We start from the raw sequence: 25981 nt of genomic DNA, 5'->3' as shown, positions 1-25981 counted from the left end.
CAGGGGGAAACCTGAGACCCCAGGGTCATATAATTCACAATTTTTGTAAAGGACCTTAGGACCTTTCTATCTATGAAGAGTATTTAATTCCATCACATCTGTGAGTGGAGAAGAAGATTTTTGAAATTTTAGTCAATTTCACCCCTTTTGGCCCCTCCCATAGCTCCCTGGGGGGTGGGGACCATATAATTCACAATTTTGATCTGCCTTATGCCTTAGAAGGTTTATGCAAAATTTCATTGAAATTGCTTCAGTGGTTTTGGAGAAGAAGTCGAAAATGTAAATTGTTTACGGACATACGACGGACGCACGACGCACGACGCACGACGCACGACGTCGGACAAAAGGCGATTAAAAATGAAAACCTAACAAGAGGCCCAGAGGGCCTGTATCGCTCACCTGGTTTTTTGTTAGTAATTATCACAAGACTGACAATTAGAAAAATAAGCAAAATTGACTCCCAAAGTTTAAAGGATTTGTGCAGTCAAAAATGATAATTTCAGTTTATGCTGGAAATGGCTTTATTAGCACATGTAGAAACCTCTCCGTTCCGCGTGCGACCAGAATAACCTGTAAACCGTCGATATCGAGGTCCAAACTTCTGACCGCCCGATTATGCATATTTTCTAGCTCTAAACCGTGTGACGTCACAATAGTCAGTGGCTTATAGCTGTACTATAACTGATGTGCTATCACTTACATCGACGGTCACAGGAAAAGCCGATCAACGATTTTTTATAATTACTTTTGAGTGAAGTTAATCGTACAATAACTTTAGCTCGAATGTAAATAACTAAAAGAGTGAAATTCGATGTTTCAAATACTCTAATTTATGCTCTAATAGCAGGTATCTTCGTGTAACTATGAAAGAAAATCCACACATTAATAAAAGTTTCGGATTTTTTGTCGAGGAGTTCAGCAACGAATAAGCTTTAATTAGATAATATTTTCCTGTAGTCTGTATCTTTGATACATTGTGAATTACAAAGTTTGTGACTGTAAAATGAAATTTTACGTAACAATTTACGAAATCCTTGATTAAAGTATATTGACGTACATACCAGAAACATATATACATATATGTATGTATGTTTCTGTACATACACACCGATGATTGATCATTACAAACATTGTGTTGTGTGTTGCTAACCGAATAAATTGAGAGTGAGAGTCAACATGTGATAGAAAGAATTTATTTTTGATATTATAAAAGATCTAAATATTGAGATATTAAGCAAAACAAACTATTTTTTCAGACCGTGCGGTCGCTTTCAATTTTTAATCGATATACGAGTAGATACTTCGATGTAAATATATTATTAGCCATGCCTTTGGTTTGATGGTTATGTAATACCTGGACCAGGATGTTGTTTACCTGTACACCACGCCATTCATCGAACTCACCTGTAATTACCTGGCCGCAGGCAGTTTGCTATTCGGTGGACTATATCGGGTATTTGCTATTGTCTTACTGTCAATCAGGTTATGACATCCGTTATTTGAATTGTGATTTGAATTATGGAAACCCCGTACATCTATGCTCTAGATTTTTTTATTGTCACCTCCATGTAAAAGCAAATGGAAATAAAATATCCCTGATCATACCTAGGAATATATATTAAATATATACATATATATATATATATATGTCGTACACAGGTAAAACAATAATGGAAGTTGACTTATTCTGAAACAAAAATGGTTCTAAGAACTATTTCAACTAAAGATTTAACCTTAAAATTACAGTCTAGTACTGTAATTACGGAATCGTGGCATACCCGTAATTTCTAAGGTATTAGTAAAAATTCTAAGCATGTATTTTCACCGTTTCGAATCTTCAAGTATAGTCATACAAGAAGGGTTACAGCATTACCACACTAAATATACTTATTTAAATATCACTAAGTATATTTTTGAAAAGGTACAAGATATTATATCTATTTATAATACCTGTATACAAGTAATTTCATTTTTCATTTGAACACTATATGTGGTTACTTTTTGGATTATACCAATCTCGGTATGGTATACAAAAGGATCGACAATGAATATACTATTTTAATGATTTAGTATAATTTTGAAATAGTGAATTTAAATCTACACTTATACTGTAATTTAAAAACATATATCAGAAATATCATTGATGTATTTCTGCTTTTTAGTAAACGTTATGGATAAAGTTCCAAAGGCAACAATATAGATATACATATTATTTTCGGTATAAGTTCGGTATTGTTACTCCAATATCACGTAACTGATAACCGTCCACTTTTTATTTTTAGCCCACCATCATCAGATGGTGGGCTATTCAAATCGCCTTTCGTCCGTGGTCCGTCGTCCGTCCGTCCTTCCGTCCGTCCGTCCGTCCGTCCGTCCGTCCGTCCGTCCTTCCGTCCGTCCGTCCGTCCGTCCGTTAACAATTCTTGTTACCGCTATTTCTCTAAAAGTACTGAAGGGATCTTTCTCAAATTTCATATGTAAGTTCCCCTAGGACCCTAGTTGTGCATATTGTATTTTGGGACTAATCGGTCAACAAGATGGCCGACAGGCAGCCATCTTGGATTTTGATAGTTAAAGTTTGTTACGGCTAATTCTCAAAAAGTACTAAAGGGAATGTTCTCAAATTTCATATGTAGGTTCCCCTAGGACCCTAGTAGTGCATATTGCATTTTCGGACTGATCGGTCAACAAGATGGCCGCCAGGTAGCCATCTTGGATTTTGATAGTTAAAGTTTGTTACCGCTATTTCTCAGAAAGCACTGAAGGGATCTTTCTCAAATTTCATATGTAGGTTCCCCTAGGACCCTAGTTGTGCATATTGCATTTTGGGACTGATCGGTCAACAAGATGGCCGCCAGGCAGCCATCTTGGATTTTGATAGTTAAAGTTTGTTACCGCTATTTCTCAGAAAGTACTGAAGGGATCTTTCTCAAATTTCATATGTAGGTTCCCCTAGGACCCTAGTTGTGCATATTGCATTTTGGGACTGATCGGTCAACAAGATGGCCGACCAGCCGCCATCTTGGATTTTGATAGTTAAAGTTTGTTACCGCTATTTCTCAGAAAGTACTGAAGGGATTGTTCTCAAATTTCATATGTAGGTTCCCCTAGGACCCTAGTAGTGCATATTGCATTTTGGGACTGATCGGTCAACAAGATGGCCGCCAGGTAGCCATCTTGGATTTTGATAGTTAAAGTTTGTTACTGCTATTTCTCAGAAAGCACTGAAGGGATCTTTCTCAAATTTCATATGTAGGTTCCCCTAGGACCCTAGTTGTGCATATTGCATTTTGGGACTGATCGGTCAACAAGATGGCCGACCAGCCGCCATCTTGGATTTTGATAGTTAAAGTTTGTTACCGCTATTTCTCAGAAAGTACTGAAGGGATTGTTCTCAAATTTCATATGTAGGTTCCCCTAGGACCCTAGTAGTGCATATTGCATTTTGGGACTGATCGGTCAACAAGATGGCCGCCAGGTAGCCATCTTGGATTTTGATAGTTAAAGTTTGTTACTGCTATTTCTCAGAAAGCACTGAAGGGATCTTTCTCAAATTTCATATGTAGGTTCCCCTAGGACCCCAGTTGTGCATATTGCATTTTGGGACTGATCGGTCAACAAGATGGCCGCCAGGTAGCCATCTTGGAATTTGATAGTTAAAGTTTGTTACCGCTATTTCTCAGAAAGCACTGAAGGGATCTTTCTCAAATTTCATATGTAGGTTCCCCTAGGACCCCAGTTGTGCATATTGCATTTTTGGACTGATCGGTCAACAAGATGGTTGACCAGTGGCCATCTTGGATTTTGATAGATAAAGTTTGTTACCGCTATTTCTCAGAAAGTATTGAAGGGATTGTTCTCAAATTTCATATGTAGGTTCCTTTATGACCCTAGTTCTGCATATTACATTTTGGGACTGATCGGTCAACAAGATGGCCGACCAGCAGTCATCTTGGATTTTGATAGTTAAAGTTTGTTACCGCTATTTCTCAGAAAGTATTGAAGGGATTGTTCTCAAATTTCATATGTAGGTTCCCCTAGGACCCTAGTTGTGCCTATTGCATTTTGTGACCACCATCTTGGATTTTGAAAGTTTAAAGTTTGAAAAGCAGAAAAAAGAAGTGTAAGTTTGAAAAGCAGAGAAAAGATCCCTCTTTCATTTGTCAGACATAGATCAATCTTTGGTGGGCGCCAAGATCCCTCTGGGATCTCTTGTTACTCAAAAACTGTGCCGTGTTTGCATCGTTATGGCAGAAGTTTGAAATAAAAACACGGATTCTAGATATAGTCATGCTAAATTTTGGGATTTTAATCGTAAAAAGATTTTTTATTTTTTTTTATTACACCGAAATTTACATAATATGCTATCTTAATCTCAGTCCAGACTGATCCGAACATCATTTTGATATCGCTATCAAATTGGACTGATTAATTAATCTAAAGTTAGATATACGCTTGTTTGAATGTTTGAAATGGTGTAAATTGAATGTTTTGAAACTGAAAATATCTACATCATAAAGCTAGAATAACCATTTACTCGAAAAACTCAAATTGTAGATCTAACGTATACGTGTATGTGCTGTATAGATGTATAGTACTAGGCTTACCTTGTGTAGCCGCGGACTACTGTGACATCACAAGACCACGTGACCGCCTAGCTCATTATCTCTGAACCGTAGTCGACACTACCCGTAAATCACGACCAAAACCAACCAATAGCGCTAAAAGCTAGGCGATTCGTTGGGTGGGACTTAATTTTTCATCCATCCAAAGCAATATCCTGACGTATTATCAAAAAAAATTTTTGGCTGCACAAATCCTTTAATTTTGAATCACAACCATACAATGATGCTATGGATACCATACAAATATGCTATCCAATACATAGGTTCAGAGACAAAGTAATCTATATGAAAGTAGTAGCCTAATTGACCTTTTTGACCTCGCATCTATTGCCATCTAAGGCCCCAGGGGTCAGCCCTATCATTTGTACAATTTCAAATCCCAACCCTATAAGGATGCTACCATTGCATTATAAGTGCTCTTCCATTCTTAGTTGCAGAGAAGAAGTCGTTTATATGGAAATAGCTAAATTAACCCCTTTTGACCCCTCCCCTCAGGCCCCCGGGGGGTCAGCCCCATCATTTGCATCACATGATATCGGTATACGTGGTAATTTGCCAAAGTTTATATCAAATTTTATATCTGACAGGCATTTCAAAGTTCGAACGGGTTCAACTTATTCAGAAACAGAAACACAGGAGATGGGCGTCCCTCAGGGTGGTATCTTGTCCGTCACACTTTTTGGACTAAAAATTAACAGCATAACCAAATGTCTTGGCCAATCTACGGAAGGGTCTCTATTTGTGGATGATTTCTTGATCTGTTACAGATCAAAAAACATGCACACTATAAAACGGCAACTACAACAATGTTTAGGCAAATTACAAAAATGGGCTGACGAAAATGGCTTTAGATTTTCAAGATCAAAAACTGTCTGTATGCACTTCTGTCAAAAACGAAAACCACACAATGATCCTGACCTCACACTCAATGGAATTAAAATTCCAGTAGTTGAACAAACTAAATTTCTTGGACTAATATTTGATTCGAAACTGTCCTTTATTCCACATATCAAACATCTGAAGGATAAGTGCTCGAAGGCGCTGAACATTCTACGAGTTCTTTCCCATTCTGATTGGGGTGCAGACCGTGAAATGCTTCTACGTATCTATCGGGCACTTATTAGATCAAAACTTGACTACGGCTCTATTGTCTATGGATCGGCTCGCAGCTCCTATCTACAGATGCTTGACCCCATACAGAATCAGGGACTGCGTCTCGCACTTGGAGCTTTTCGAACAACACCTGTGAAGAGTCTCCATGTGGAAGCTAATGAGCCATCTCTAGACGATCGACGAAAGAAATTATCCTTACAGTATGCTGCTCAACTGAAATCCAACCCCAAAAATCCTGCATTTAACCTTGTATTCAATCCACAACATCAAGAAATGTTTACACAAAATCAAAAGCTCATACCAACATTTGGCATCAGAATTTCAAAATTTTTGCTGGAACTTAATATAACTTTCGACACCATTGACGAGTACACCGTATCGGATGTACCACCATGGCTCATTCAAACACCTGATATCAATTTATCTCTACACGAGAGGGCAAAATCCAGTGCATTACCCGAAGAACACAAATCCTCCTTTGGGAGTGCATTAGGGCTTTCCCTGACCATGTTCAGATCTACACTGACGGATCAAAAGATGGTGATAATGTTGCGGCAGCATGCTGTACATCTAATCACTGCTCCTCTATCCGACTCCCGGATATTGCCTCCATTTTCTCTGCGGAAGCATGTGCTATCGGTCTGGCGCTTGACCATATCGAAGAACACCGCATTGAAAAGGCAATCATCTGTTCAGACTCTCTTTCGGTTCTTCAGGCTTTGAAATCAAGAAGCCCTAGAAATACTCTAATCCAAAATCTTTTAATCCGAACATTTCGATTATCTTCTAAAACTCAAATTACTTATCTCTGGATTCCCAGTCATGTGGGTATAAAGGGGAATGAACAGGCTGATAAAGCAGCTAAGACTGCTCTTCGCCTAGCACAAACAGATTTGAAACTACCATACACCGACATCAAACCTTCAATTCAGTCGGCCATCAAACACCATTGGCAACAAAGGTGGTCTACCGAAACAAACAATAAACTGTTTAAAATTCAACCTACACTTAATCCTAAACTGTCCAGTCGGAGAGACCACAGAGAGGAAGTTGTTCTCTCTCGGCTCCAAACTGGACACACATATTTTACACATTCCTATCTATTGAGAGGGGAGGATCCTCCTACATGCCATGCATGTGATTCTCCTCTCACAGTGGAGCATATTTTATTGCATTGTATTGATTTTAAACACATACGAGATAAATACTACGATGTCTCCGACATGTACACTTTGTTTCATGCCGTGAGACATAATCGTATTATTAATTATCTCAAAGAGATCGGTATTTTAAGCAAAATATGAACGTTTTCTCATCATACATCGTATCAACTCAACATTTCATCGTTTCATCAACATTGTGCATGAGTTTTCTCATGTGTTTTAGCCAAATTTATTTTATCCCATGCAAACCTTTTTTTTTTTTTTTTTATCAAATTAACGTTTACAATCTGTGTTTTAGTCCTTACTTGTTTTTTCTTACCCTGAACTTTTATCCTGATATTAATGCATGACTTGTAGTTTGGCCCTAAATGACCTTAGTTGTCGATGGGCCGTAAAACTCAAACAAACAAACAAACCATCATTTGCAAAATTTTGAATCCAAACCCTATAAGGATGCTACCATTGCATTATGGGTGCTATACCATGCTTAGTTGCGGAGAAGAAGTCATTTATATGGAAATAGCCAAATTGACCCCTTTTGACCCCGCCCCTCAAGCCCTCGGGGGGGTCAGCCCGATCATTTGCACAATTTTGAATCCCCACACTATAAGGATGCTACCATTGCATTATGGGTGCTATACCATGCTTAGTTGCGGAGAAGAAGTCATTTATATGGAAATAGCCAAATTGACCCCTTTTGACCCCGCCCCTCAAGCCATCGGGGGGTCAGCCCTATCATTTGCACAATTTTGAATCCCCACACTATAAGGATGCTACCATTGTATTATGGGTGCTATACCATGCTTAGTTTCAGAGAAGAAGTCGTTTATATGGAAATAGCCAAATTGGCCCCTTTTGACCCCGCCGCTCAGGCCCCCGGGGGGTCAGCCCCATCATTTGCACAATTTGGAATCCCCACCCTATAAGGATGCTACCATTGCATTATGGGTGCTATACCACGCTTAGTTGCAGAGAAGAAGTCATTTATATGGAAAAAGCCAAATTGACCCCTTTTGACCCCGCCCCTCAAGCCCCCGGGGGGTCAGCCCTATCATTTGGACAATTTTGAATCCCCACCCTATAAGGATGCTACCATTGCATTATGGGTGCTATACTATGCTTAGTTTCAGAGAAGAAGTTGTTTATATGGAAATAGCCAAATTGACCCCGCCCCTCAGGCCCCCGGGGGTCAGCCCCATCATTTGTAAAATTTTGAATCCCCACCCTATAACGATACTACCATTGCATTATGAGTGCTATCTCTTGCTTAGTTTCAGAGAAGAAGTCGTTTTTATGGAAATAGCCAAATTGACCCCATTTGACCCCGCCCCTCAGGCCCCCGGGGGGTCAGCCCCATCATTTGTACAATTTTGAATCCCCACCCTATATGGATGCTACCATTGCATTATGGGTGCTATCCCATGCTTGGTTTCATAGAAGAAGTCTTTATATGGAAATAGCCAAATTGACCCCTTTTGACCCCGCCCCTCAGGCCCCCCCGGGGATCAGCCCCATCATTTGTACAATTTTCAGTTAGTAGCCCATAAGGATGCTACCAGTCAAATTTTGTTGAAATCTCACCAGCGGTTATGAAGAAGAAGTCGATTGTTGACGGATGACGGACGCCAGACGCCAGACGCCGGACAACGGACACCGGACGCTGCGGTATCCCATAAGCTCACCTCGGTCCTTCGGACCAGGTGAGCTAAAAATAGCAAAAGGCAATACTAGACCATAAGGCCAATGAGTGTATGAAGTTTTGTGGAAATATCTCTACTGGTTTTAGAATTTTGTTCCAGAAACCATTCGTACGGATGGACGGACAGACAGACGGACGGACAGAACCCATTTGTATATCCCCCGCCAACTTCATTGGGCGGGGGATAACAAATGAGACAGCCATGAATATAGTGTAGATAACCTACAAACATTTTCAAGGTTATACACCACCCAAGATGGCTCTGATTGGTTGAGACTGTTTTCCTATTTCCAGAGAAATATAGATGTTGATATATATATGCATGTGGTGAATCACTCTTTCGCAAACATATGTGTACATGGAAAAAACAAGATGATATCAACGGATTATCACACAGTTAAATATTCAAATCTCTGGAATGGAGACCTTTGAAAAAATTCTTCCAAAAAATGAAGTTGCATTTTATGGTAAATCGGTAAGTGTCATGCTGCCACCATCTTTGTTAAAAATTGACAGACATACCAACAGTTGATAAGGAAGAAGAAAGGGGCGTGGCTTAAGGTTCTTTGGCAATCAGTCAATTGACAGTTCTTCCTTAAACTTTGTTGCTTATGTATAGCTGTGACGGCAATCATAGGTTTTGAACAGTCCCGAAATAAAGAAAACTTTATCAAGACTCTCTCTGAATTATTACAATAAATTTTCTTCCAATTTGTCCACCTTTGATGAGAAACAGTTACTGTGCTATCCTGTAACTTCTACAAGACTTACCCACATAGCCGTTGGGATCACGACCATCCAATGAGAATCTGTCGTTTAGGTAGATAGCCGTTTCCAAGGCTACCTCAGGACTTTCAGTCCATTCCAATATTTTCTTGGCCCAGTACATCCTCAGAAAACCATGCATTTTCCCTTCCCTTACCATTTGTATCTGTAATAAGAGTTAAACAAGTCATTCTAACGGTGTGGACAGAATATTATTAAAATTCTGAGGCAATCAGCTCTTTTGTCAAGAAAAACAAGAGGACCATGGGCCTTAACGGTCATCTGACTATTGGCACAATACAACACCTCAAGGAATATAGTAGTAGCAAACAATAAAGGCAATACAAAGAACTGTTTAAATAGAAGAAGTTTAGTTTCTGATATATCTGATGAATGAAGGTCCGCCATATGCTACAAGTCCAATATCCAGTCTCTTGGACTCTAGTTATTTTAGATTTTAGCCTTTTTTTTCCTCTGTGAGCTTGAATGAAGGTCAAGGTCATTCACTTGAACAAACTTGGTAGCCCTTCATCCCAGCATGTCACAGGCCCAATATCAGGTCTCTAAATGGTGCAAGATGACTATAGGTCAGATGATCAAAATTATAACATACTTCGATTTACAGTTCATGTTTGCCTTTACAGTAAATTGCAATAAATTGCAATAAGCTTGATGTGAATATGTTGAGTGATATTGCCAGCATATTTTACCTGTGCTGCATTCCACAGATCGTCGTGTGTTTTTCCTTCGGCCAGTTGATCCCTTGTGTACAGGAACTCTCGTTTGTCTGAGGCATGAATCTTCAGAGACTGTTTAGCCCAGTCGTAGGCACCTAGGGCAGGACCATTAGTACATCACATGACAGAATACTGATTTCTGATTGGTTTAACAGTACCATGGATAATTAGTGCATCACATGACAGAATACGGACTTCTGATTGGTTTAACAGTATCATGGATAATTAGTACATCACATGACAGAATACTGACTTCTGATTGGTTTAAAGTTGTATTGCTGCTAATTTCACTGTAACGATATGTAACTTAAACATTTGATATTTAAACATTGACATGTAACTTGATGATTTAGCTCCCCAAAAGCATATGTCGGCCTATAAGAGAGCCGAAATCTAGGAATCATATATTCCTGGTTTTGAATAAAGCGCCTTCAATCACCGACATGTTCAGTGACTTCGGGTTTTGTCGGATTCCTAATCGTATCACATGACTGACGTTCGACACGACCTGCACGTGGTAAGCCAGGTAACTAGCGTAAGCACACATGTGTTTGTTTACGTTTTCCTTCTGGCCTATATGAGCAAATCATGCTAGTATATGTCCACAGATTGAGTATTTGAAACATCAAATTTACACATTACCATAAAATGTTGTGTGTATCAAATATTGTAATGTGCGAGCATTATTTTCTTTGTAGATAGAGTCTGATGAGGTCGACCACATATTTTGTTTATGAAAAATTGTTGATATTTTCTCTTGGTTTCACAACTCTCGTTTTACTTCGAGATTGTCGCGACGATGTTCGGAAGAGTTCGGAATGATTTGGCATCTTTCGAGCCTATTTTTCACGTGTACACATTAAAAAGATTTTTTACTTTTATAATTAAAGATACTTCCAGTGCTGTCACTTTATAAAAAGTGATATAATTAGAAAGTTTAAACCTCAGGCAGACGGAGAAAAATATGTATAACACTTAAACAGTTTTCACTATGACCAAAAGAACGAAAGTTATAGACCATACAACTTTAACAGTACCATGGATAATAGGTACATCACATGACAGAATGCTGACTTCTGATTGGTTTTAAAGTACCATGGATCATAAGTACATCACCATCCTCGATACTCCAGGGATTCCGATCACTTATTATCTCTACATCCCTGGACTATCTCAAAGTAAAACTGGAGGCACCAGAATAAAATAGGTAAGGCCACACCAATTTGAAAAATAGTTCTTCAGGATTTTGGGGAAAAAAAGTGGGGCGAGAGTTGATTTTTATTTTTAAATTTTCATTTTCCCAAAAAAATGGGGCGAGCGGTATCAAAAATGAGAATATATACAAACATTAACACCAGGCTAAATCCATTATATTTCTGTTTTATTTACATGGGAGTTGTAGCATTTTATGTTTTGCGAGTCAAAAGAAAAGATATAAATAACATCATTAGCCTCTGTGCTTTTGACTTGTCTGAAAGACAAATCGTTGTCTGAACAATGTTCATGTAAAAAGATTTAAAGAAAACAAGGTTAAAAACCAATATAATGATAAATTCAACTTTTATTAACAATAATAATACCTGACTGCCATGCCTTGGCATTGACAAAAAATATGGTGGTTCGATACAGTTAGGCCTAAAAATTTCCCCTCGTTTAATTTTCTTTAAATTTGCTCACTGAAAGATTGGTTGATAAACTGTTTATTAAGGCTTTTATTTGAAATTTGACCGTGCGGTTTTGGAAATATTGTACTCTCAATAACCCTACTTTACCATCTGTTTTTCTCACAATTCAATTTTACACACATATTTTCAAAGCTTGGTAATTGACTGAAATATTACAAACAACAACATTTTGTGAATTGTGATTTTTTTACGCGAATGCGTATAAATGAGGCCTAAAAAGGGCCAATTTTGTATTTGAATTTCAAATGAAATACCTAATTACAAAAAAATATGTTTTTCTTTATTTTTTGTCCACATAATAAGACAGTGGTATGGGTTATGATGAAAGAATATGAAAAAAATTGACTGCGGAATTTTTGAGTAATTAGACTTTCTATATCCCTACCCCTAAAAAATGACTATTTTCACAATTATATTATTAGACCGAAATCGAGCGGTCATATTTTTATAAAGAACATCTTATATATTCCACATTATAAAGTGTAATAGTCTGATAATATAAATTTTTATAACTGTCAATTTTATATCACGATGCCACCGATTTGATGCTATACAAAGCTTCTGGTACAAATAAGCCTTTATTTTGCCTGGATAAAATATCTGAAAAATGAATATGGAAAATTCCGCGTAAAGATCCATTTCAGTTACCCTTTAGACAATCCATGATTTTATATTGTTTTAGCAGACAAATATTTTATCAAAATCTTTCCATCGTCAAGATATCTTAGCTTCAATAGTCGTTTGAGGCAGATATTCAAGTATAAATTTGAATTTGGCGCCAAAATTGTAGCTATGAAAAGCGTCTATGTGACAACGATCGAAGTTGATAACTTCAACTTGATCACAACAATGTCGATAAAATTGATGTCATCATACACAACTGTACGTCTTTGTATGTTTTGGAGGAGATATCTGCATATCTAATACACGTAGATATATATTTATTATCCGAAGTAAACTAAAACAGGTTTTTGGATCCTCAATATAACCTGTACGGCAAGTGTACAGTAGGTACACCTAAGAAAAAAATCTCTTATTCTGAATCCTCGATCTACGTTCAGCTGATTAGGCCTACAATAGACAGGAAAATAATTGGTCTTTGCCTGCATGTACATGTTTAGTTTCTATATCACAGATATAATACTGTTGTTGACACTAGCTTACATGTGCTTTTTCGTAAGATAGTATTTGATCAACTGAATCAGAGTACTTCCATGCATTTTCTCAAAACTGGAAATAGTTAGGCCTATGTCTTATCGCACATGTATACCAGTAAATCAAGTCTTGTTTCCCGAACGTGTTAGTGCTTATTGAAGATCATATTAGTCCGTTTGTATGAGATATGTAATTTGCTTTTCAAAAGATACATTTTTTTGTACATGTAGCTTTATGTTATATAAGCCTAGCCAAATTCAAAGATCTGACAACATTATTTTTTCTAGTTTGTCGAAACCTACCGTACAAACTTTGATTTTCACCCGGTATCAAGCTTTCGGCAAACTGAACTAAGTACAATATCGACAAATATGCCGTTTATCGACTATACTATCCTATTTTAATGTTAAAAGGTAAGATATCGTTAGACGGATACCATATAGATCGCTATTCTTCATAATCTTAGTCATTAAAGAGTTTATTGAATTGAACAAATCTTTAAACGTCTTACAGTACAGGGAACAACAACATCTCTGTCAAAAGTTCTCACAATTGCAATATAAACACCCTCCATTTTTCCATTAGTTTTTTCTTAATCTGGTTCCCTTTTGCGCTTAAACTTTCGTTTTCTTATCGGTTTAAGCGCTCAAGTGATAAGGATTTCAGCGTGTCTAAAGCAAAAACCAGAAATGGGAAGGGAAAAATCGGACTTTCGTTCTTCGGATTTCCGAGCATCTGGAATAGGGGCGGTACATTTTTTAAAATTTCATTTTGTAACTTTTCCATTTTAGGGGCGGGAAATCCGAAGAACTAGGTTTTAAATTGGTGTGGCCTAATTTAGTCCTTTGATATACATCAAAAGAGCCGTATAATGGTACACTGTGGTTGACTGTGTGGCTTTGAAGTTGGGTGTCTCTCTCTGTAGTCTTCAAAGAACATTTTTGCTGGCCTGTGATTCAGATTGTTTCCTCTGATCTGCCTTCAGTTTTTTTATGAGATTGTCTAGGGGTGTAGAGATTGTAAATGATCAGAACCCCTGGAGTATCGGGGATGGTACATCACATGACAGAATACTGACTTCTGATTAGTTAAACAATGCCATAGATCATTAATACATCACATGACAGAATACTGACTTCTGATTGGTTAAACAGTACCACAGATTGTTAGTACATCACATGACAGAATACTGACTTCTGATTGGTTAAACAGTACCACAGATTGTTAGTACATCACATGACAGAATACTGACTTCTGATTGGTTAAACAGTACCACAGATTGTTAGTACATCACATGACAGAATACTGACTTCTGATTTGTTAAACAGTACCATAGATTGTTAGTACTGTAGTCTACTCATCTTGAGTTGGTAAAAGTCGATAGTCTACTTGATACGATTATATTAGTCGATTTGATATTTTTCGATTAGCCCCTTACTAACCTCTATTAGTCGATTTGATCTTTTTCTATTAGCCTTTTACTAACCTCTATTAGTCGATTTGATCTTTTTCTATCAGTCCCTTACTAGTATTTTAAACATAAAACTCACCTTCAACAGAATCATACTTTTTATTGTAGAAGCAGAAATTATCAGATAATTCTCTTCTGATGACTGCTTCCTCAATAAATGCATTGACGCCTTCACTGGACTTACTGCGATATTTCCGTACTGTTAAAATACATCGCTGGACAGAGACTTGTCCTGTAAAGAACCAAAAAACTTATAAAACTTACAACAAAGACAATGTCAAAAAGGACTCAAAGTGTATAATTTTGTGAAGATGAATGTGGTCAAATAAGTGCTCCTTGCTATAGATACTTAGTAAACACAATTGCATGGCTATATGGTGACAGAAATATGTACCGAACCCTGTGGATTTACTAAACTGAACTGTACATTTTGCAACAGTAATACTTAAATTTTAGCCTAATGCATAGACACTTTTAATCAACCTGCATAGACACTTTTAATCAACCAAGTTAACATATATAAACATTAACATTCAAACTTCTGACTTTAAAACCTGAAGTACTGTGAAATCATTTATTTTCGTTGGGGTTTAATTTTCGTCGTTTTTGTTGTTTGGCCTTATGCAACGAAATTACATCCTCACGAAAATTAATCCATTTCAAAGTACAAACATGAAATGTACACTAAGTGACTACAGTCTGTAGTACAGGTGGTCGCTAGTATGTATACGTATTACGTAAGTTAAAAAGTAGAACAGACGCTTCTGAACAGTTTAATAGTCCTTTATTTTTTTATCAAATCCAATCTTGGTACATGTCATTTGATATTTAAGTATGTACATAAATATAAGAGAATCAAAGTGATAGTACTGTTCAGTCTTTACAAACACTACAAAATGTAATAATCATACCTGTAGGTCGGTCATTACTCGCTACACAAACCAGCTTTCCTAAATCCCATTGTGATAAGATCACGACGGTCACTCATGCGTTCAAATGTGTCAATTACCCAACGGGCATGTATGGGGCGGAGAGTGGATGTTTTTAAATCTATCACAATGTTTAGTTTACACATTACCTCATTTGCATAGAAGTCATGAAAGCGAAATTTTAAAATCTCTTTAAATTCATGGTTGACAGTTAAATCCAACGGCTGAAGTTTATCCGTGCACGAAGCGGGTGCATACAATGGCACAATGCCATTGTATTTCAGTAATGAAATGACCCAATCTGTACGATGGGCTTTGAACACATCAAAGATAGCGATGGCCTTTTGATCTACACGATCAAGTGGGAGAGAGTCCCTTACGTCATTTACATACAGCAAAATTATGTTTGTGATGTATCGTATCATTGAGTCCTCAGTACTCCAGTGCGATTCAGTTACTGTAATATCCTAGTTTTCTGGGAATTTCACAACATTCTTGGGTGTAGCCCTGTCGGTTTTACCGGGGTATATAAGCTGCGGTGGTAGAAGAGATCCAGATTTAGTAATAGCCAGAAGAAGTGTGATTTGACGTTTGTCATCAATACCGGCAATAGAAATTTGATTTGTACCTTTCGCCTCCATTGTCCATTCACCCCCGGGTACGAGTTGACACCCTGTTTGGTCCCAGTTGATAATCAACTCATCACTAATTTTCTTTGTCCATTCCTGTACATCTTTGTCCTAATTCCCCCAATAATAAAGGATTGCCTCTGGGCGATTTTGGCAGGGACAACAAAAACAAAGGGAAAACTAAAAACAATGATAAGAATAATTTAATTGTTGCTCATTTTACAGAAGTTACACCGAGAGGGGGTGGGGCTATATATAGAACCTAGCTAGGTCAATAGCGGTAACAAACTTCAACTATCAAAATCCAAGATGACTCCTTGGCGGCCATCTTGTTGATCAATCGTTCCCAAATCACAATATGCACAACTAGGGCCCTAGGGGAACCTACATGTGAAATTTGAGAAAGATCCATTCAATACTTTCTGAGAGGCAACTATCAAAATCCAAGATGACTCCTTGGCGGCCATCTTGTTGATCAATCGGTCCCAAATCACAATATGCACAACTAGGGCCCTAGGGGAACCTACATGTGAAATTTGAGAAAGATCCATTCAATACTTTCTGAGAAATAGCCATAACAAACTTTGAATATAAAAATCCAAGATGGCTGCCTGGCAGCACTCTTGATGACCGATCGGTCCCAAATCACAATATGCACAACTAGCGCCCTAGGGGAACCTACATATGAATTTTGAGACAGATCCCTTCAGTACTTTCTGAGAAATAGCAATAACAAACTTTAACTATCAAAATCCAAGATGGCGGCCTAGCGGCCATCTTCTTCACCGATTCGTCCAAAAATGTAATATGCACAACAAGGGCCCTAGGGGAACCTATATATTAAATTTGAGAAAGATCCCTTCAGCACTTTTTGAGAAATAGGGATATCAAACCTTAACTATCAAAATCCAAGATGGCCGCCTGGCGGCCATCTTGTTTTTCCTATCAGCCTCAAAATCTGTATGGCGCAAATAGGGACCAAGGGTAACCTCCATGTGAAGTTTGAACAAAATTCTTTCAGTAGTTTTCAAGAAATATCAATAACAAACTTCAACTGCCAAAATCAAAGATGGCTGCCTGGCGGCCATCTTGTTTTTCCGATCAGCCTCAAAATCTGTATGCCACAACTAGGGACCAAGGGTAACCTCCATGTGAAGTTTGAACAAAATCCCTTCAGTAGTTCTCAAGAAATATCGATAACAAACTTCAACTGAAAGATGGCTGCCTGGCGGCCATCTTGTTTTTCCGATCAGCCTCAAAATCTGTATGGCACAAATATATGGACCAAGGGGACCCTCCATGTGAAGTTTGAACAAAATCCCTGCAGCAGTTTTTAAGAAATAGTGATAACAAGCATTGTTTACGGACGGACGACGGACGACGGACAACGGACGGCGGACCACGGACGCAGGGCAATTTGAATAGAAAACAGGTACGGCACTTTATTAGCCCACCATCATCAGAGAAATTTGAGAATCATCAGATGGTGGGCTAATAAAGTGCCGTACCTGTTTTCTTTAATTTCACAAACGAGTCCCTCATACTCCTGACTGTAGTTTTGGAGACATTTCTGCCCAATTCACCCAAAAACTTTTTGGCTGCTTTAGTGACGCCTACTTCAACAGCTAATTTGGCAATTTTAGCACGTTGTTCGTCGTTATACTAATGGTAGTCACCACGTTTTCGTTTTTTTGGCGTTGTTAAATTATTTTCGACAACACTATCATTTGCTGTCTGAATTACGACAGCCTCATGTACAGTTTTGGCTTTTGCCGGATCGGGAAGACCAATGGTACATGAGGATTTCATCTTTCCCATTTTCAACCATTGTGTCAGATCCATTTCAAAGTCAGTCAAATAATGAGAAGGAAAGGTTCTATACAGTAGTATACCCGATGTGGGTATGAAAACATCTCACACCTGGACATACCTGGACGTATACAAGTACGTATTGTCAATGAAAACTACTCACTACTGTACAATATTTTGTAACACGTCTTCTTTATTGATCATGTGTGTAATATTCCATACCTCGTTACCGACGAAATAAAACATGCCCTGTGACGTCTTCCCACGAATTTAAATCCCCACGAAAGTGTTAAATTTTGTATTCAGTAAAAATTGAACCCAACGAAAATAAATGATTTCACAGTAGTAGATAAACATTATAAAATTCAAACTTCTGACTTTAAAACCTGAAGTAGTAGATAAACATTATAACATTCAAACATCCGACTTTAAAACCTGAAGTAGCAGATAAACATTATAACATTCAAACTTCTGACTTTAAAACCTGAAATAGCAGATAAACATTATAACATTCAAACTTCTGACTTTAAAACCTGAAGTAGCAGATAAACATTATAACATTCAAACTTCTGACTTTAAAACCTGAAGTAGTAGATAAACATTATAACATTCAAACTTCTGACTTTAAAACCTGATGTAGCAGATAAACATTATAACATTCAAACTTCTGACTTTAAAACCTGAAGTAGTAGATAAATATTATAACATTCAAACTTCTGACTTTAAAACCTGATGTAGCAGATAAACATTATAACATTCAAACATCCGACTTTAAAACCTGAAGTAGCAGATAAACATTATAACATTCAAACTTCTGACTTTAAAACCTGATGTAGAAGATAAACATTATAACATTCAAACTTCTGACTTTAAAACCTGAAGTAGCAGTTAAACATTATAACATTCAAACTTCTGACTTTAAAACCTGAAGTAGCAGATAAACATTATAACATTCAAACATCCGACTTTAAAACCTGAAGTAGTAGATAAACATTATAACATTCAAACTTCCGACTTTAAAACCTGAAGTAGCAGATAAACATTATAACATTCAAACTTCTGACTTTAAAACCTGATGTAGCAGATAAACATTATAACATTCAAACATCCGACTTTAAAACCTGAAGAAGTAGATAAACATTATAACATTCAAACTTCCGACTTTAAAACCTGAAGTAGCAGATAAACATTATAACATTCAAACTTCTGACTTTAAAACCTGAAGTAGTAGATAAACATTATAACATTCAAACATCCGACTTTAAAACCTGAAGTAGTAGATAAACATTATAACATTCAAACTTCTGACTTTAAAACCTGAAGTAGTAGATAAACATTATAACATTCAAACTTCTGACTTTAAAACTTGAAGTAGTAGATAAACATTATAACATTCAAACTTCCGACTTTAAAACCTGAAGTAGCAGATAAACATTATAACATTCAAACTTCTGACTTTAAAACCTGAAGTAGTAGATAAACATTATAACATTCAAACATCCGACTTTAAAACCTGAAGTAGAAGATAAACATTATAACATTCAAACTTCCGACTTTAAAACCTGAAGTAGCAGATAAACATTATAACATTCAAACATCCGACTTTAAAACCTGAAGTAGTAGATAAACATTATAACATTCAAACTTCTGACTTTTAAACCTGAAGTAGCAGATAAATATTATAACATTCAAACTTCTGACTTTAAAACCTGAAGTAGTAGATAAACATTATAACATTCAAACTTCTGACTTTAAAACCTGAAGTAGTAGATAAATATTATAACATTCAAACCTTTGTTTTCCATTTCTTTAAAGATAAAATGCATCAATAGTACTTGTGTAAATGAATATATATATATATTCCATTAACATACCAAAATGTATCCATGGAGATAAGTTACTGAGAGCATTTTTGTTTGGGTTGTTCCTGTCTGACGAGAAAAATCGGAGGCGGTTGTTACAAAAGGACTCGAGCATGGCTAGTCCTCCAATGGTTCCTGGCGTGGCCCACGTTACTTCCGGTACTGAATTGTCCACAGTTAGAGAGTTCCGTACACTGTCCCAGTCAGTCAGCTGTTAACAAATACTGAAAACACTAGATGGACCAGGTAATGTTGTTTCGTCTGTAGATACTTAATTCTACTCGCCCATTAAATACTGAGTTGGACATGTAAAGATTGGTGCGTGTATTTAACAGGACAATTCAGACTGACTAAGAGTACATTAAAATTTTCACATATATTGGAAACAAACCAGTTCTAATGGAAGTTGAATTAGTTGGTTTTACTATGAAATGCCAGAAAAGCCCACCTTCGTGAAATGCATGTGAAATGTACAATCTAGCTGGCTGTTGACTATTACACATTGTGGTTGGACGTCTTTTATGCTGAACACTGGCCCTTAACAGTGGAGTAATATGTAGAGTAGTATGTATACCTTAAATATATGCATTTTGCCACTGCGACTCCCATTACTCTAATGATAAACGTGATCTGCATCATATGAGCCAATAAATGCAGCCTAGACTTGGTGTAGTAATATCTACCTAAATGAATGTGAGTTCTGTTTACGGACACCATGTTAGTCCGCACGGGAAAATTGACATTGAAGTTGAATTAACCATTTTGGTTTTGAAACTTATGAAAAAATCTTTTAAACGTCTGGATAATTGAAAGTAAACTGAAAAGCTATTGATAAACATTGAAATTTTGTTATCTTTTCAATTTTTTTAAGGGACTATCTTTTATCACATTGAACTTGGCTGTTGAGGTTAAATGTCTGAAGCGGGAAATTCAAATGTTCACTCACATCTAAATTATGTTTTACATTGAACTAGGAAGTAAAATGTAAATATAACAATTAAAAGATTGTTAGATTGCATTTATTGGAAATATAAATGCAATCTGGATCACAGGGACCTGGCACAACTTTTTTAAACTAACAGTATACATATATATATATATTATAGTCTCAAGGGTATGAACTCGGCGGTCGAGAAAAACGGACCTATTTATTTTAAACCATGATTATTTTAATAAATGGGTTCTATACAACATTGACGGATATCTTACCTTAAAGAGAAATAATTTATCTTTCCATTGAGTGCTTGATGAACAAAATTGGCCAAGTATTGACGAAGTTATGGCTTGATGAATCGGGAAATTTACGATAAATATGCTAGGTAGACATTTCCCTGTCCGGTCGAAATGTCATCTCGGCTCTAATGGGCACCTCAAAAACCAAGCCAAAATCACAAAATCTACACTTGTGGTGGTACACAGTACCCCTAACTGTGTTCATCAACAATCTCCTTTGGAGGTGTCATGACCCGTACTTTGTAGAAACTCCATTTAAACATCGTGTAGCTCACTTACTTTAACCGTCACCGCCATGTTCATTTGTTCTTCGGAACGCTTCTAGAGTTTACCGACAAGCACAACATAACATAATTTGCATAATGTAGTCACGATATGTAAAGTCGAGAAGCGTTCCGAGAGAAAATGGACATGGCGGTGACGGTTAAAGTAAGTGAGCTACACGATGTTTAAATGGAGTTTCTACAAAGTACGGGTGATGACACCTCCAAGGTGATGACATCTCCACAGGAGATTGTTGATGAACACAGTTAGGGGTACTGTGTACCACCATAAGCGTTGATTTTGTGATTTTGGCTTGGTTTTTGACGTACCCATTAGAGCCGAGACGACATTTCGACCGGACAGGGAAATGTCTACCTAGCATATTTTTCGTAAATTTCCCGATTCATCAAGCCATAACTTCGTCAATACTTGGCCAATTTTGTTCATCAAGCACTCCATGGAAAGATAAATTATTTCTCTTTAAGGCAAGATATCCGTCAATGTTGTATAAAGCCCATTTATTAAAACAATCACGGTTTTAAAAAATAGGTCCGTTTTTCTCGACCGCCGAGTTCATACCCTTGATACTATAATATATATATGTATACTATTGGTTAAAAATTTTCGTGCCATGTCCCTGTGATCTGGGTGGCAGATAAATATTCAAAGCGCCGTAACGGGCGCTATTCTATTTATCTGCCACCCAGATTGCATTTATATCTCCAATAAATGCAATCTAACAATCTTTTAATTGTTAATTAGGTGCATGCTCCTGTCCAAAAACACATTTATCAACTCCTCGGTGGTTATGTATTGCATTTGTTTAACTTATGTGACACTGACTCAGGTGTGGGTACAGTATACATTAGTATTTTATAGTTACTTAATCGCATTGCTATACAATTTGGAATTTTAATAGTATCAATTAAAATACTTCACCATGCCGTGTAATTTGTCAATATTTTATGTTTATATATTTCATAAGGAACATAGAACAAAATATTTATGCCATATTTTGCTTCGTGGTTATGCAACAGAATTAGCCTGACTGAATTGTCCTTTAAAATCTATATTTAATACCGTAAGCTTTTGGAAACTTATTAGCCTGAAAAGTTTGAAGTACATGTATGTGAGACTAACTTTTCAAGAAATATACAGGTAAATCCAAAACTGGTAAAATGTGAAGAGAATAATTCTAAAATATTTCTATTTTGTTTTGTCGTACATTTGACATACTTTTGAATTAGAGTTTGGTTTGTGTGGGTGTTTACACACTGGTGGAAACTCCGTGAGAAAACCGGACAGTTGATTGTGGATCTTGTTTCTGATGGTTCGGGCACCATATTCCAACTTCGCTGACGCTTCCCAGCAGGGCACAATATTATGTGCATCAACCTGAAAATATCCAATATAGGAGTTAAAAAGTCTGTTTAAACGAAGACTTTTTTTGTTATTGTTTAACTTTATAATACAAACAAATCAAACAAATCTTACTCTAAAACTTTATCACACATATAACCCAATTTACAGTCCCTACTTACAAACTTACAACAAGTATAATGAAAAAGGCTAAGAAACCCAAACTTTGTTAAAAGATACATTTGTACTGTTTTAACAATGTAAAATACATAGTTTATCAATAATTTAAATGGCTGCACAACTATGGTAAGTATATTTATAGTTCAGTGCTAAATACAAGAGATCCCAGAGGGATCTTGGCACCCACCAAAGAAAGATCTATGTCTGACAATGGAAAGAGGGATCTTTTCCCTGCTTTTCAAACTTTTTCAAACACATGACATATAAAATTTGAGACAGATCGCTATAGTACTTTCTAAGAAATAGTGGTAACAAACTTAACAATGAAATCTAAGATGGCGGCCGGTTGGCCATCTTGTTTACCGATCAGTCCTGAAAGGCATTATGCATCAGTCCTAAAAGGTACTATGCACAACTAGGGTACAAGGGGAACCTACACATAAAATTTGAGAAAGATCCCTTCAGTACTTTCTGAGAAATAGTGGTGACAAACTTTAACAATCAAAATCCAATATTGTTGACCGATCGGTCCCAAAATGCAATATGCACAACTAGGGCCCTAGGGGAACCTATATATGAAATTTGAGAAAGATCCCTGCAGTACTTTTTGAGAAATAGCGGTAACAAACTTTAACTATCAAAATCCAAGATGGCTGCCTGTCGGCCATCTTGTTGACCGATCAGTCCCAAAATGCACTATGCACAACTAGAGTCCTAGGGAAACCTGTACATAAAATTTGAGAAAGATCCCTTCAGCACTTTTTGAGAAATAGCGGTAACAAACTTTAACTATCAAAATCCAAGATGGCCGCCTGTCGGCCATCTTGTTGACCGATCGGTCCCAAAATGCAATATGCACAACTAGAGTCCTAGGGGAACCTACATATGAAATTTGAGAAAGATCCCTTCAGCACTTTCTGAGAATTAGCGGTAACAAGAATTGTTAACGGACGGACGGACGGACGGAAGGACGGAGGACGGACGGACGGACGGACGGACGACGGACGACGGACGAAAGGCGATTTGAATAGCCCACCATCTGATGATGGTGGGCTAAAAATGTATAATGATCAGTTCTAATTACTCTTTTTTTGAGTAAACGTTATTCTAATATTATTTAACTGCTTATTTGTTGATCTTTTTCCCTTAAGCTTTTGTCTTATAAATTACCTGACAAAATGGTACGCTTTTTGGGAGTTTTTCTTTGACATCGCTAACCCAGCTTGTCGGAGTCCTTAAGGGCGAGAAATCTGTCACCACCCCTCCAATGTCATTCTGTTCAACAAAACTGGGCAAGACATCCATGGCATAGCCTTGTAGTAAATGGAAGTCAATATCAAGGGAACGACATTCCTACAAAATGAAAGCATATGTGGAATTCAATATCAAGGGAACGACATTCTTACAAAAGTAAAGCATATGTGGAAGTCAATGTCAAGGGAACGACATTCCTACAAAAGTAAAGCATATGTGAAAGTCAATGTCAAGGGAACAACATTCCTACAAAATGAAAGCATATGTGGAAGTCAATATCATGGGAACGACATTCCTACAAAAGTAAAGCATATGTGGAAGTCAATATCATGGGAACGACATTCCTACAAAAGTAAAGCATATGTGGAAGTCAATATCATGGGAACGACATTCCTACAAAAGTAAAGCATATGTGGAAGTCAATATCAAGGGAACAACATTCTTACAAAAGTAAATCATATGTGGAAGTCAATATCAAGGGAAAGACATTCCTACAAAAGGAAAGCATATGTGGAAGTCAATATCAAGGGAACGACATTCCTACAAAAGTAAAGCATATGTGGAAGTCAATGTCAAGGGAACGACATTCCTACAAAAGTAAAGCATATGTGAAAGTCAATGTCAAGGGAACGACATTCCTACAAAATGAAAGCATATGTGGAAGTCAATATCATGGGAACGACATTCCTACAAAAGGGAAGCATCCATGGTAGTCAATATATATATCTGTTTGACAACCTGACCACATACAGATTAATGTATTACCTGTTTGACCACCTGACCACATACAGATTAATGTTACGTGTTTTACCTCCTGACCACATACAGATTAATGTATTACCTGTTTGACCACCTGACTACATACAAATTAGTGAATTACCTGTTTGACCACCTGACCACATACAGATTAATGTTACCTGTTTGACCACCTGACCACATACAGATTAATGTTACCTGTTTTACCTCCTGTCCACATACAGATTAATGTATTACCTGTTTGACCTCCTGACCACATACAGCTTAATGTATTACCTGTTTGACCTCCTGACCACATACAGATTAATGTATTACCTGTTTGACCTCCTGACCACATACAGATTATTGTTACCTGTTTAACCACCTGACCACATACAGATTAAGGTTACCTGTTTGATCAACTGACCACATACAGATTAATGTATTCCCTGTTTGACCTCCTCTCCACATACAGGTTAATGCTACTTGTTTGACCACCTGACCAGATACAGATTAATGTATTACCTGTTGACCTCCTGACCACATACAGATTAATGTATTACCTGTTTGACCACCTGACCACATACAGATTAATGCTACCTGTTTGACCACCTGGCCACATACAGATTAATGCTACCTGTTTGACCACCTGGCCACATACAGATTAATGTTACCTGTTTTACCTCCTGACCACATACAGATTAATGTTACCTGTTTGACCTCCTGACCACATACAGATTAATGTATTACCTGTTTGACCTCCTGACCACATACAGATTAATGTATTACCTGTTTGACCACCTGACCACATACAGATTAATGTATTACCTGTTTGACCACCTGACCACATACACATACAGATTAATGTATTACCTGTTTGACCTCCTGTCCACATACAGATTAATGTATTACCTGTTTGACCTCCTGACCACATACAGATTAATGTATTACCTGTTTGACCTCCTGACCACATACAGATTAATGTATTACCTGTTTGACCTCCTGACCACATACAGTTAAGTTACCTGTTTGACCAACTGACCACATACAGATTAATGTATTACCTGTTTGACCTCCTCTCCACATACAGATTAATGCTTCCTGTTTGACCACCTGACCACATACAGATTAATGTATTACCTGTTTGACCTCCTGACCACATACAGATTAATGTATTACCTGTTTGACCTCCTGACCACATACAGATTAATGTATTACCTGTTTGACCACCTGACCACATACAGATTAATGCTACCTGTTTGACCACCTGGCCACATACAGATTAATGCTACCTGTTTGACCACCTGGCCACAT

General features: G+C 37.2%; 2 protein-coding genes across 3 annotated transcripts in view; both read right to left on the bottom strand.

Moving 5' to 3' along the window:
* The window catches only part of LOC138306865 (splicing factor 3A subunit 1-like), a 242814-nt gene that overhangs the window by 34302 nt on the left and 182531 nt on the right, over positions 1-25981 (bottom strand). The gene's annotated exons all lie outside the window — the stretch shown is intronic.
* LOC138306860 (deoxyribodipyrimidine photo-lyase-like) overlaps positions 1-25981 on the bottom strand; it is a 247001-nt gene that overhangs the window by 208448 nt on the left and 12572 nt on the right. For both annotated transcript variants that reach the window (XM_069247365.1, XM_069247364.1), the window contains exons 4-9: positions 23849-24031; positions 22376-22534; positions 19655-19853; positions 14493-14645; positions 10076-10197; positions 9372-9531 (exon numbers count right to left, since the gene is read on the bottom strand). In XM_069247365.1, coding sequence (XP_069103466.1) covers positions 9372-9531; positions 10076-10197; positions 14493-14645; positions 19655-19853; positions 22376-22534; positions 23849-24031 — 976 coding nt within the window. The remainder of the gene's footprint in view (positions 1-9371; positions 9532-10075; positions 10198-14492; positions 14646-19654; positions 19854-22375; positions 22535-23848; positions 24032-25981) is intronic.

This window comes from Argopecten irradians, chromosome 14 (genome assembly GCF_041381155.1).
Source record: "Argopecten irradians isolate NY chromosome 14, Ai_NY, whole genome shotgun sequence".
NCBI lineage: Eukaryota > Metazoa > Mollusca > Bivalvia > Pectinida > Pectinidae > Argopecten > Argopecten irradians.
This window is presented reverse-complemented; position numbering and strand designations above follow the sequence as displayed.